The 12,435-nt window shown below is 42.9% G+C and overlaps 1 protein-coding gene across 4 annotated transcripts in view; it reads right to left on the bottom strand.

Annotated features, from left to right (window-relative positions):
* UBE2H (ubiquitin conjugating enzyme E2 H) overlaps positions 1 to 12,435 on the bottom strand; it is a 69,540-nt gene that overhangs the window by 32,665 nt on the left and 24,440 nt on the right. For 2 of the 4 annotated variants that reach the window (XR_002102628.1, XM_019543814.1), the window contains exons 2-3: positions 2,909 to 2,985; positions 1,997 to 2,071 (exon numbers count right to left, since the gene is read on the bottom strand). The exons of 1 other annotated variant lie outside the window; for it this stretch is intronic. Coding sequence is in view for 2 of the 3 variants with exons in the window: in XM_019543814.1 (XP_019399359.1) it covers positions 1,997 to 2,071; positions 2,909 to 2,985 (152 nt within the window). In the remaining variant the exon portion in view is untranslated. The remainder of the gene's footprint in view (positions 1 to 1,996; positions 2,072 to 2,908; positions 2,986 to 12,435) is intronic. One more of the 4 variants, XM_019543815.1, reaches the window with a different exon arrangement.

Raw genomic sequence — 12,435 nt, 5'->3', positions numbered from 1 at the left:
CGAAGGAAGAAGAGAGCTTTACAGAGGGTACATGAGTGCAAGTCTCCTTTGAAGGCTGACTAAAATGATACAGACATCAAAACAGAGCCCAATGGAGCTACAACCAGGTTCTGCATCGCAAGCAGAACTAAACACCCCCCAGGAGCAAACCGAGTCCTGGTCAGTCCCAGTGCTTTCACTGGACTGCGGTGAGCAATTCCTGGAAGAGACCCTGGCTTGGTTCGCGTTGTGTAGACTCAGCATGGTTAACAGGAATAATGCATGCCCTTGCTGCCAAGTCAGCGGCCGCAACTCCCAACATGGGAAACAGCAGATCAGGTGAGAGGAAAAAAGTACTACTGCACTTTGACAAAAGGTTTAAAGCCAAGAAGCGTTTGCTAGGTCAAGCAGGGGTTAGATGCTTTCTGAGGTTAGTCCACCTCCACATTCGCACTAAAGATTACAGCACAGAAACAATGGTTCTTGTGAATTTATTCTCATCTCCTAACACCCAGAAGCACTTCGTGCTTCCTGGATACACAGTCTCCAACACAAAGGTCTTACAATTTAAAATTTCAGATCCAGCACTGTAGAGCGCAAAAGGAAGTAGCAAGGTTGCAGGAATGAGATCAGTTTAGATATGCATGCATCTTGGTCACCCAGTTAGGATTTTTATATAAAAATCACACACACTGCATATGCGGCTTCATCATCCCCAAAGGGAATAGTTAGCACAAGAGATGAGAAATTTGTTCTCACAAGAGACAAAGATTTTAAAAATAGGAAGAAGGCTCAGTGTCAGAGTCTATTTTAAGTAATCAATGAACGCTCGACAATTTAGAACCAGGAGACTGGTATTGGAAGGGACCCATCTAGTCCAACCCACTTAGTCAAGTTTCCATACCGATTTTCCTCAAGATATTTACTTGGGGTTTTAGATGGATGGAAAAGTTTAAGATGACTTCAGTTGACTGAACTACAAATACTTTTCAACTGGAAGCTGCCATGTCATTCCACTTATTTCATACCTCAAGAAAAGGGTGGGGAAACCCAATCATGCAGCTGAATTTGCTGTGGGGTTTGTTTGTTTTTTTCAAGCAAGGCAGAAAATTCTGTGTTCAAGTTAGCCCAAACTATCAGAGAATATGGTGGAGGACAGTGAAGTCTGGCTGCTACTATTAAAGAACTAAAAGACATGATAAGGATGTGTCCTACCATGAAAACCTTTGCTTACCTTGGTCTTTACTGATTCAGTATGGACAGGTGAATTATTATTTCAGCCACCCACCATGACAGTTGCATCAGCTGATCGTTATTCTGATTATATAAGCAGAGACCTACATTCTTTCACGGCATACAAGAACGTTTCCTAGCCCATTATTTGTAAATGGAAGGTGATGCAGGTTCCATCTTCTCCATTTTTAGTTTCCTTTCATGACACTGAAGAGATTTTTAAACAGCTTACTTCAAACACAAGGTCAATCCAAACACGAACATTACAGTATAAAGCACACAGACCCCAGTCCATGTTAATGAATAATTCAATCGAGGTAGATGTGTGCATTGCACTCTGCTCATTCACTATAGTATTTTGAGCACTTAAAAAAAAAGCCACCCAGAACATCCACCAATCATTCCAGCCCCCTCCTAGGTGGTGAAGTACCTGCATCCTGACAAATGGGAAAACTGACACAGCTTAAATTTGCTCATGGTCATGGAGGGAAACTTTGGAGCCGAATCAGGAACTGAACCCATAAATTCAACTCCTAATCCAGTATTTTAAACAGCAAATTCATTCTCCCTATAGGCTTTATAAATATTCTGTATAGAAAGCTCAAATACGCAGGAGATCTCTGCTTTCCTGCCAAGGGTTTTTTAAAAAAAAAACACCAAAAAAAATAACAAAACCAAAAATCCCACCAACCTTATTTTGGGAATTCTTGGTAGAATTAAATTTATGAATGCAAAATGGCATTAGACAAACAAGAAAGACAGAGTGGAAGTGTGGATTGGTTACCTATAGATGGGGATTTGAATGGGTATTTATCAGGAAGGTCCACTCTAACTTTCCACACTCCACCTTCATATGGTGCTGCAATGAGACAAAAAAAAAATGTGGGAATTAGACATACTGCAGAGCTCTGGCTAGAGGAAAAATGCGATGGCATTTAGCAACACAAGTCCTTGGAAAAAAAGGATTTGGAACAAGACCCCATGTCAAACCTCCTCTGAGAACTTTGACAGGAAGACCTACAGTAAAGGCCTTCCCAGAGTAGTAAGGGGCTACATCCTTCACAAAGACAACAGAATTTAAATACAGCATTTGCTTTCATCCCAAGGACCCACAAGTCCTATTCAAATGATAGTTTTGAATAATCTACTTACCTTCAGAGGCATTACTAAACTCAGACATGTTAGAAACCCAGCAAGGGGTCCAATCTTTTGGAATAATCCATCTCCGTCTTCACCATGGCTTACGAACGCTCCACAACATTCGGCAGAAGATGCAAAACTCAGAGGCCCTGAGTTGGAGGTGCTGAGCACCAAGGGGAATGTCACTGAGGACCTCAGACTTAGCCTGCAAAAGGCAGAGCTGCGACTTGTACACAGCAGCCAAACTCCCAACCTGCATCCAGCTATGAGTAGCCACATTCATCCAGGGTTAGTGTCTGAAATTTGGTTCCTTCCCCCACCTTCCCTCGCTATCCATGGGGAGGAAGGGGATGAAAGACTGAGGACAAAATGCAACCTAAAACACAATGACAGCTGCTGACATCTTGCCCCAGTTTCCACGTTTCTCAGCTACTCCCAGTCTCTAGAGAGGAACAAGGGATGTGGTACTTGGTCATCCGCTTTCTGTTTCTCCCGAGGCCATCATAAAGCATTAGCTTGTGATGCTGGGTTCATGGAAGGCACAATATATACTTACTTCCTTGTGGTCCATAAAACTTCACTACAAATTCATTGAGTCCTCCTAGGATTGTGACTTCATGTTTGCTCTCAATACTGAATATATTAAGTAAAGGAAAACGTTACGTGTAGGAAACAGAACACATGTTGACTTAGTCACAACCCTCCTTAGAAGCTTGGCAAGCCAAGCAGTCTAATGTTCAACATGAAAAACATCTTACACATGAAACTTAATAACCTGGAACTGTAATCTGAACAATTCAAGTCATCAGCCTTTAACAAAAGTCAATTATATAAACATTGGGAGGGACTGTTTCCCCACCCCCAACTTCCAAGGGTAAAGCAGCCCTTTCATACTGCCCCAATACTAAACATGGAGTAAACTCTATAAGGCTCTGATAAGAGCAAAGAAATCTGTACCAGCAACTTTTACAAACCCAAAGCTACAGTAAGCACACTCAGTTCCTCCTCAGCACCGCCTGAGTGACTGGTATGCAGCCGAGTAGGAGGAATTAAAAATTCAGAAACGCATCTGAGCTACCACTGAAAAGATTAAAGCTTTACTGCCCCTACGAGTCACTGAGCCAAGAGGACACCACTGAGGCAAGGATTCAGAGATACCTCTCCCCCTTCTAGAGCACTGGGCACCTTCCACGAGAACAGCAAGACCAGGACTTCTCTCTTCCCAACTGCAGTTTTGCTGATGCTCATATTAAGCGTTGATATGCAGGCTCAGATTTGAGAAGCAAAACCACTTTTAAAGTCCTCCTCGATGACAAATGTATGTTCTGATGTATTTGATTCTACTTGGCCGCCTTCAGCACTCTGCTGTCAGATGGCTTCCCACTGACAGAATGCAAAATTATGGCAATTTAGTGTTAATTTGACTTGCAAGACCAAAAGCAGAGAGAGTTTTTAGGAAGGCAGAGGGAATGATTACAGTGCACTGTTACAACAGAAGAGCACAACTATATTTTTAAACATGTTACGTTAATTAAAAATCAAAGCATCCACTGTTTTGGGAAGAAGAAACGCTGAAAGACAGGCAGTCCTGAATGGTCTACCTTATTGTCAGTGAATGAACAGGGGGCCTCCAAGTCAGCTGAAGTATTCCAATACAAGCCATGATTAATGGATTGTGAATAATACCCTACATAATTGCCTTTCATCAATAATTTTATTAATACATGAGTTAGGTTGCAGGTATTGTGAGAATTAATCATTAGGAAACCCAAGTTTTCCTCCTATACGAACTTCAGCATGTGATTTCACCTACATACCTTCAGACTGCCACCATTTTAGAAGTGGGAAAATCAACACTGCATACTACTTTGAAAGCCTCCGATGAGCAGAGGCAGGCAATATCAGGTCATCACTACAGAGATGAAATATCCTTCAGGAAATAGGGAATACACAATGTAGAGAATGAGCTTTTGTCTTTACAAGCAAGGCTGTCCATCAAGAGCTCTGATACTACCAGTGCCCACGCTAGATTTTTCCAAGAAGGCTTTCTACTCAGCAGTGTGTTTCAATACAAAGGACTAATGCTAGCACCTTTTCATCTTCCAAGTGCTGTGCAAACAATCCTCTGTGCACTCCTGTGAGATAAGTGTGCGTACTTTACTGATGGGTTAAAAAACAGGTTAGGTAACTTTCCAGCAGCTGCTAAGCAAAGGAGATGAGAAGGAATCCCTAGCTCCTACTTCAGTGCTCTTTCCAACAGCCTGCACCATCTCTCAAGGGCATTTACTGCAGAATAGTCACCCTCCATTGCAAAAGTATTGCATTAGCAATGGATCTGGTCACAATGAGCATTAATTCAGCTTCTAAATGGATTATTAGGGCAACAAGCAAACAAGGTATTCCAAAGATTTGGCCAGAGTGGCAAGCAAAATTTGCAAAGCCCTGGAAAATAATTCCTATGAACTCCTATTAGATTCCTATTAACTTGTTTCAGAACTGACATTTTGGGACACTCTACATCTCATCTTTGTACATCGCATCTTTAAATTGCATGGGCACATAAAACATATTCATGTGTACGTAAATCCAATGGGGAGGGTGTGCACATGCACATATAGAAATGTTGATTAAAATACATATGAATATCTCAATTTTGATTAAACACAAATTAATATGGCCTTGTTTCATTTTACTTGAAAAATGTCAAGCTCTCCTAGCAAAATGCTATAGGGATCTGTTCAGTGCCCTTATCTTTATAAAGTAATTTCTGGCTTATGTACATGTACAGCAGGGGATGCAGACTCCTACCACCATCCTTTCTGGGGGAGGAGGTGCGGGGGAATCCCTGCCAACAAGCAACTCAACTGTACACTTAAAGGCAAGTTTCACAGAGCTCCCTCCCACAGATCAGGCCCTTACATAAACCTGACATATAGCATGAAGCACAAGTCAAATATTCGTATTAAGACTATATTAAAATGTTTGTATTCAGCTTCACGGGAAAGTTTAACAAGCTGCTCTAGTAAAAATGAATCAAAAGCCACTTAGGATCACACTTGAACTGTTTTTGTTAAGAACAAAAAAAAAAAGTTATTTAAAGCAGCTGATTCCTGTCTCACATATTTTATAAGTTCAATGGCCATAACCTAAACCCAAAGTCTGAAATGCAGGTTACAGTCTTGTTTGCAACAAGCTATTGGTTAGCAAAGTTATACAGTGCAGTATTTTATTACTGTGTCTGCTTGGCAAGTGGTGTACCACAGGTAGATCTTGCTGCAAGAAACAGCAATGTGAACACAATTTGGACAAAAGGCACTTGTTTGCTTGCTTTGTTTCTGCACAGGCTTTCAAAACTGCCCATGACTTAAGAAGCAAAAGGGGCTAAACAAAAATGTTTGAACAAACAGGTGGAAAAGTACCAAGATGAAACTTCAGGGCTCAAAAAGCTCAGTGGAAATGTGTTACAATACCCAAGGCCTTCAGTACCATTAATGCATCCAGAAATTTTGTTGCAATCTGGCTGAGGATGAGCAGACGCCAGGCAAATCCACACTTCAGCAAGGCCCTGGGAGACTCACATAAAAAAAACAAAACAATCTGCTCCTTTCCTTTCTGCTCTAGCATTTGTCTTCTTTAGGTTATGGAGATGTCCAAAGATTTCAGCCATGTTTCCCCAGCAGTTAAACTCTAGTCATCTGTGAGCGAAGGAAAGAGGGCTGGGAGAATGCATCAAGACTCCCCAGGGCACGCTCGAGTGTCTTAAGCATCTCTTGACTCCTGCTTTCCACCTCCAAAGGGGTTCAGAAGTCCTCCTTTAAAAACAAACATTTCCAGAGAGGTTTCTCAGAGAGACAGGGAATATTCTAAGCAAACCCAAATCCCTGGATGACTGTGACCTTAGCAGACAGACCTCAGAGCTAATTCCTACTGCAAGAAATCATCATTATTTGCTGTCAAAGGGAAGCCACAAGTCACCTCCTCATGCGGCCCTGAATCCCTAGGGAGAAAAATCTTCTTTAATTAAATAAGTGCTCAGAAAGACCAGAAGGACTGTACAAGACAGCTGCCCAACAGATAGGACCATGCCAGAGGAGGAAAAAAAACCCCCAAAAACCAAACCTCAACGGTAACTAAAAACAACAGATCTGAGGAGTGAGGAATTCAGGCTGTGAACCAACTATTTGCTCAGAAAGATTTTTTCCATAAGGCATACAAAGGCCTTAAAAACCAAGTCCCGAATGAGAATACAAATTTTAAAGGCCCCCAAGAAGTGACCAGCTGTCTCCGATACAAGAGCATGCTGCCACTTCAGGGATTTTTAGGATTTAAACAAGCCAGCTGGGCAGGGCAAGATCCGAACCGGTGTAGCATTGCAAAAGCCAGCGTAAGTGGAAGTGGGGTTCTGGTACCCGGAGTTGGGTTCCTCCGCAGGCCTCGGTCACCTTATTTTCAAGGAAACGGAAACCAGTTTTGATCCTTAGAGGATTCAACAGCTCAGCTTGCAGAAAGAGGCTCCTAGAATTGAATTAACTGTGATCCAATCTAAAAGATCTCCCTTCACTGGCAGATACGGGATCCAAGGACGCTTTCCCACATGGTCCAACCGACAGGCTCTGATTAATTCGCGATTAACTGAGTCTGCAGCAGAGTTGTAAATCAGAATGCTCCAGCATGCCACAGCTTCTCATGTATTCAGCATCCCGCCTTTTCAAAGTGACAGTGGAGTTGTGCTAACTAATGCCTGCTGAACGATGAACCCCCACCGTTTTGAAATCCAGGGCACTGAAAGCAAGAGACACTGCGAGCGTTTTAATTAGAGTGGCTCTCAGGAGCTGCTCTGATTAAAACGCCCCCATCCCCAGTCTGCACACGTATAAGTGACCTAGGATAATAAAAATTCAAGGATTTCCAAGTCTCCTGATACTTTACATCAAATTGGTAGCACCTCTTACAGCCAAGAAAGGTTCATTTCCACAAGTCAAAATTTTCTCTGTAGAGTCTGCAGAACTATTTTATCACCCATGAGCAGAGAGAGGTAATCAGTTGTTAGCCTGAAATCAGGCAGAAGGCAGGGCAGACGTGCACCTTGCAGACTAACTGTATCAGAGATGCATAAGCTTTCATGAGCCTTCACTTGGTCAGATGCTATGAAAAAGATATGCACAGAGCAGTCTATCAAACAGAGAGACTGACTGGACTATAAGAAAAAGGGAGCGGGAGGACAGGAAGGAGGTAGTGCTGGGAGAGGCAAACAAACAGTCAACCCAGAGGGACAAAGGTATCAGCACTAGTGTAAATATGCCCCGACAGTTCTCCCATGAGCGCCTCTCACCTGAACACTTCACATAAGGCTTGAAATGGACATTTCATAGGGCATGATTACCAGCTCTTCATCATGGACCCCTGATCTTGGTCCAGTGGAGTAGAGAAGCCCTTTTGCAACCAAGAATAAATGTTATGGATTTAATCCAGAGGTTTGCAGCCTCTTTAGAGTCAGGACGCCCCTCCACAAATTTTTTGAGCGTGGTGGCATCCCTGGTTGAGACCCACTGGGTGGTGCTGCCTCAGCATACCTTAGTGGTTCTCAGCTGGGTGCAACTGCTAGCAGGTAAAACTGCCCCGAGCATCTGCTGCACAGCCAGGCCGGGAAGGGCTGCAGTAGGTACGTGCCCTCCTGCCTCAATAAGGTCCTCCAGTGATCCTAAAACAGGCAGTGGAACCAGCCCTTTCTTGGTCCGACCCTGCATCATGTCTCTTGAAAACAGATGCAGGAGGCAGGTGGAAGAGCGTGGGGAGGTGAAGGGGCGAGGAGAGCACACATGCCACAGCCCTTCCTGGTGTGCAAGGCATTTTTACCTGGCTGCTGCAATAGTGGCGTAACCACACCACTGCATCCCGGCTGAGACTAATCACTGGAGTGGAGTCTCCTAAATCCTAATGCTACTCGAGGAGATGTCTTGGACCACTGGAAAGAGGAATAAGGAATGGTTAAGGGATAAAGGCTCCAATGCCTCTCACTCCAAGAGGAGGTGCCTATGGATTACACAGGTCTGAAAACTTCCTTGGCTTTTGGAGTAGTGTACAAGATTCCTACAGCATAGATCTGCAATGGCAGATATAAGATAAAGCAGTCTCATATTTCACCAAGTAACCAGCCTGCAACATAACATGTCAGACGGTTTATAAGGCTGAAAAATAAAACCATTTTACTTCTAGTACAAAAGAAGACCCTTTTGCTCTTGCTAGCTCCAATGTCTTGTCATGCAAGTGTAACATTGTGACTTCACATCGAGTTTAGTTAGTAAAAAGTCAGCAGAAAATGATAAAACCCGGATGCCATTCAGGTTTCTGGCAGTAACAGATAAGAGTTTTAGAAGAAGTTTCAGATTGAGGCAGCAGAAAGTTAAGAAAACACTTTAGAGACCTAAATATAGTTTATCTTTGTTCAAGACTAGAAGAGAGTTTATGGAAAATTAAATTTCTTACTTGACAAGTTTACTTGAGAATTATTCGACAATCTGGAAAACAAATTGATGCAGAAATACTAACAAGGAAGAGGCTGCTAAAGAGTGACAGGAGGGTTAAAACTGGTCACAAGCCACCTTTACAGCAAATAAGATAATGCCATAAATGCCACAACTAACTGAGCAGCATAATGACTGCAGCAGCAGCCACCAAGGGTCTCTATCAGGAGTGAGAATGTATTTTTTTTGGAGTTAAGAGTTAGGTTGGAAAAAAAGTTTCTACTTCTGCAAAAACTGGAGATTTGAAATATTTTCCTATTCTGCATCGAGACAAACCCAAGACCTCCCAAAGATTTTGGAGGACCCCCCACCCCCAGCCTCACCAAACAAGATAATCCTTACTGGCCCAGTAACCGATAGGCTGGTAGTTAAGCACTCACCTTGAAGACGGGAGGGGTCAGAGTTCTCACTCTGCGCTAACCACTGGGTTAATTTTTTTTTTTCTAGCCCAGGGCAGATCTCAAAATCTTCCCCATTTGTACCATTCCACTTTGTCAAAATAATTCACTGGGGCAAGGTGCAACCAGGTCTTCCCATATCTGGCTATAGCCCAATGGTTAGGGCACTCACCTGTAATTTATATGAAGTGAAGCAGTTCCCAAAAGGAGAGACTTCACAGAGACCCATACCACCATAGCCAGTAGCTTGGGGAACAGTCCACCTGGTTGGGATGTAGAAGACACACGTCCAACTCCCTAGTCTGGTTTTGAGAAGAAATAGCTACACAACTCTTTTCCCCCTGCACCCAACCTAAGACTTCCAAGGAAACAAAAGCATTGCCATTAAAAATAGTTCCGTTTTGAGGAATCTTCATTTTCTAAAAGAAAGGCAGTAGTACTTCACTGCTAGATTCCCAACTAGCTCTATTCAGAGCGCTGTACAAACGTTTAAAGAAACTGAGCATGAGGCAGTAACTTCACAATGCGGGAACTTCTTCAAAACTATACAAAGTCCAAATGGGGGTTGCAGGGGTTTTCTGCTACCCAGCCTTATGCCTCTTGGACACTCAAATATCCTCTCTCTATCCACATGCTTTCAAGACGTGGTTTGCAGTAGCCGTTCCAGAAGAGCGAGGTGGAAGATCGTATCGGAAACCAGTAACAAAATGCCCCAAATGCCTGCTTTTCAGAGATGACATGAAGGTGTCCTCTCGGCAAGCAAGTAGCAGAGATGCTCTCTCTTCGGAAATAGCCAGCATCACATTACCTTCACGTTCAATGGAGGGTGATACTTTAAAATAGGATAAGTGTTTATGTGGCACTAGTTGCCAAGAGCTTCCAATAGACTACGCATTATAAGAGGCCACGTATGTCACAAAAAGCCAGATGCACTGGCTGTTTGTGCAGCAGGAAACAGCCTGCAGTCCACTCGCACCTCTTCTGATGTCATTAGGCATCTGCTTGTAGCCTTGAAACACTGTCACCACTCATACCAGGAGTCAAACTATATTTGCTTGCAAAGGGGAGATTTTTTTTCTTTTGAGAAACAGAATGTAACCCACCCCTCCCACCTCAAAAACCATTTACTTGTTTTTAAACGTGTATTATCTCAGTGGCAGAATCCTTGTCTGCTGTGTACAAGACCAGGGTACGATTCCCGGACACGCATATAACTACAGCCATCAAGGCACCCAATGTCTGCTCTCTGTCTGGCCTTCGGATATTGTCTCAATGGTCTAAAGGGGAAGGTCTGGGCAGCCTTCACTCCCTCACACTCCTGTGTAGGCATACACGAAGGGCCTGGCGACCTCTCATCCATACACCATGACCTAGAACGATCGATGGTTGCCTACTGCTAAATCTTAGGAATAGCAATTCTTAACTTCCAGGACTACAAATCCCTTTCCGATTCACATTTCACTCCCAGGATGTGTCAGGCTCCAGCTAGGAGCGTCCCAGTTAAAAAAAGCAAGAGGAAAAAAAATGCTAAAAATATAGTCATAACTTGAGCTTCTAACCACACAATATTCTTTCACATCCTACATAGCATCAATGATGTAAAAGTACCTCTTTGCTTATTTTCACTATAGATTCATAGATGCTAGGGTTGGAAGGGACCTCAATAGATCATCATAGTTACTTTCAAGTTTCTATTCAAGACGAGCTTTATGCTAAAAGCCTAAGACATGAAAGATTCTTGATTTTCCCCTAAATCTCATGATTTTTAGTTACCGCAGGCCATCCCTTCCAGTGCTGGGCATTTTGTTTGCAGAACCCAATTGAGGAGTTTTCTAGAAAAAATTTGCCAAACATCTGCCAATACTCTGAACTGCCACCATGTAAGCCCTTCGCTACACACCCAGCAATCTTTTGCACCACACAAATCATAGAAGGGAAGTACTGTTGAAGGGAATCTATGATCTAGTCTAGATGAAAGATGGAGAAAGATCAACACAGTTTCTGGCCTGAAACGGATTTACTTGTACCGTCTCAGCAGTACTGGAGCTATATTGAAGGATTTAACTGCAAAATAATGACTAACTTAAGACAAGAAGGGAATATAGTCAGTGGCCATCATCCATATAAAAGTCACAGAAACACACTCAAAGTAACACCTATTTGATCCCTGCTCAATGAATGCTCCAAGAAGAGTTCTTTCCAATTCCAGTGACTTTAACCCTATGATGGAGATAACCACCGCAAAGTTTACACGTGGCATCATCAATATCAAAAGTTTCTTTTCTTGAATACCAAAGAAAAAAAAGTGAACCGTTACTCAATAGAAACCCTTTTTTTTTTTAAACATCTAAAAAGTTTCATGCGTCTGTATGTTTTCCTACTGGAAACAAATTGGCAGTTCATGCTCCAAATCTTCATTTTGGCAGAGAACTTCCTTGCCTAGGTTGGTCTGGAAACGAGGCGAGAAAACTCGGTCTCGGCCACACAACTTGCCTGTCACCTGTCGCAGGCTTTAAGGGACCCACCCCAAGAGACAAAGGAAAAGCACAGCCAGAAACCGTGCCAAAGGGTAAGCAGCAAGGAGTGCATGAGAAAAATGAACACAGGGGTGGGCTCATTATTTTGGCTGGACAGCCACTCGATGAGTTTTGGTGAGCTGGCAAGTCCTGCACACCAAATCTTTCACAAAATATGATTTTAGCAAATTATAAGTTAAAAACCAAATCGTATATTGAAGAAAAAAAAAAATCAAACATTATAACGTTTTTAAAAAAATTGTCCCAATTTATGGGTTTGAGTAGTGTATATAGAGGTAAACCAAATAAAGTCTTACTCTTGTATATTGTGTGTGGGGAGCTGCCTGCACACTAGGTCCCGGGATCTGGCCAGAGGGCATGGGCAGAGCTCACCTGTGCTCACTCATTGAACAAGCTTCAGTTCAAGCACCCCTGCCACCTTTTTGAAGAGCGGGAGGCCGAATACATATGACACTGTGGGCACTTTAATTAAAGCAGCTCTTGGAGCTGCTCTAATTAAAGCGTCCCCTCTCCATCCTGGAGCATATGTATAGATACCCTATGTGCCTTGGACAATCCCTCTGAGACCCTGAGAAACCACTGTTCATTATAAACATTAAAATGTGCCACCCCATGGTCAGCTGA

This window comes from Crocodylus porosus, unplaced genomic scaffold (assembly GCF_001723895.1).
Source record: "Crocodylus porosus isolate Cpor-Errol unplaced genomic scaffold, CroPor_comp1, whole genome shotgun sequence".
NCBI lineage: Eukaryota > Metazoa > Chordata > Crocodylia > Crocodylidae > Crocodylus > Crocodylus porosus.
Note: the sequence above shows the minus strand (reverse complement) of the source record. Positions and strands in the feature narration are given on the sequence as shown.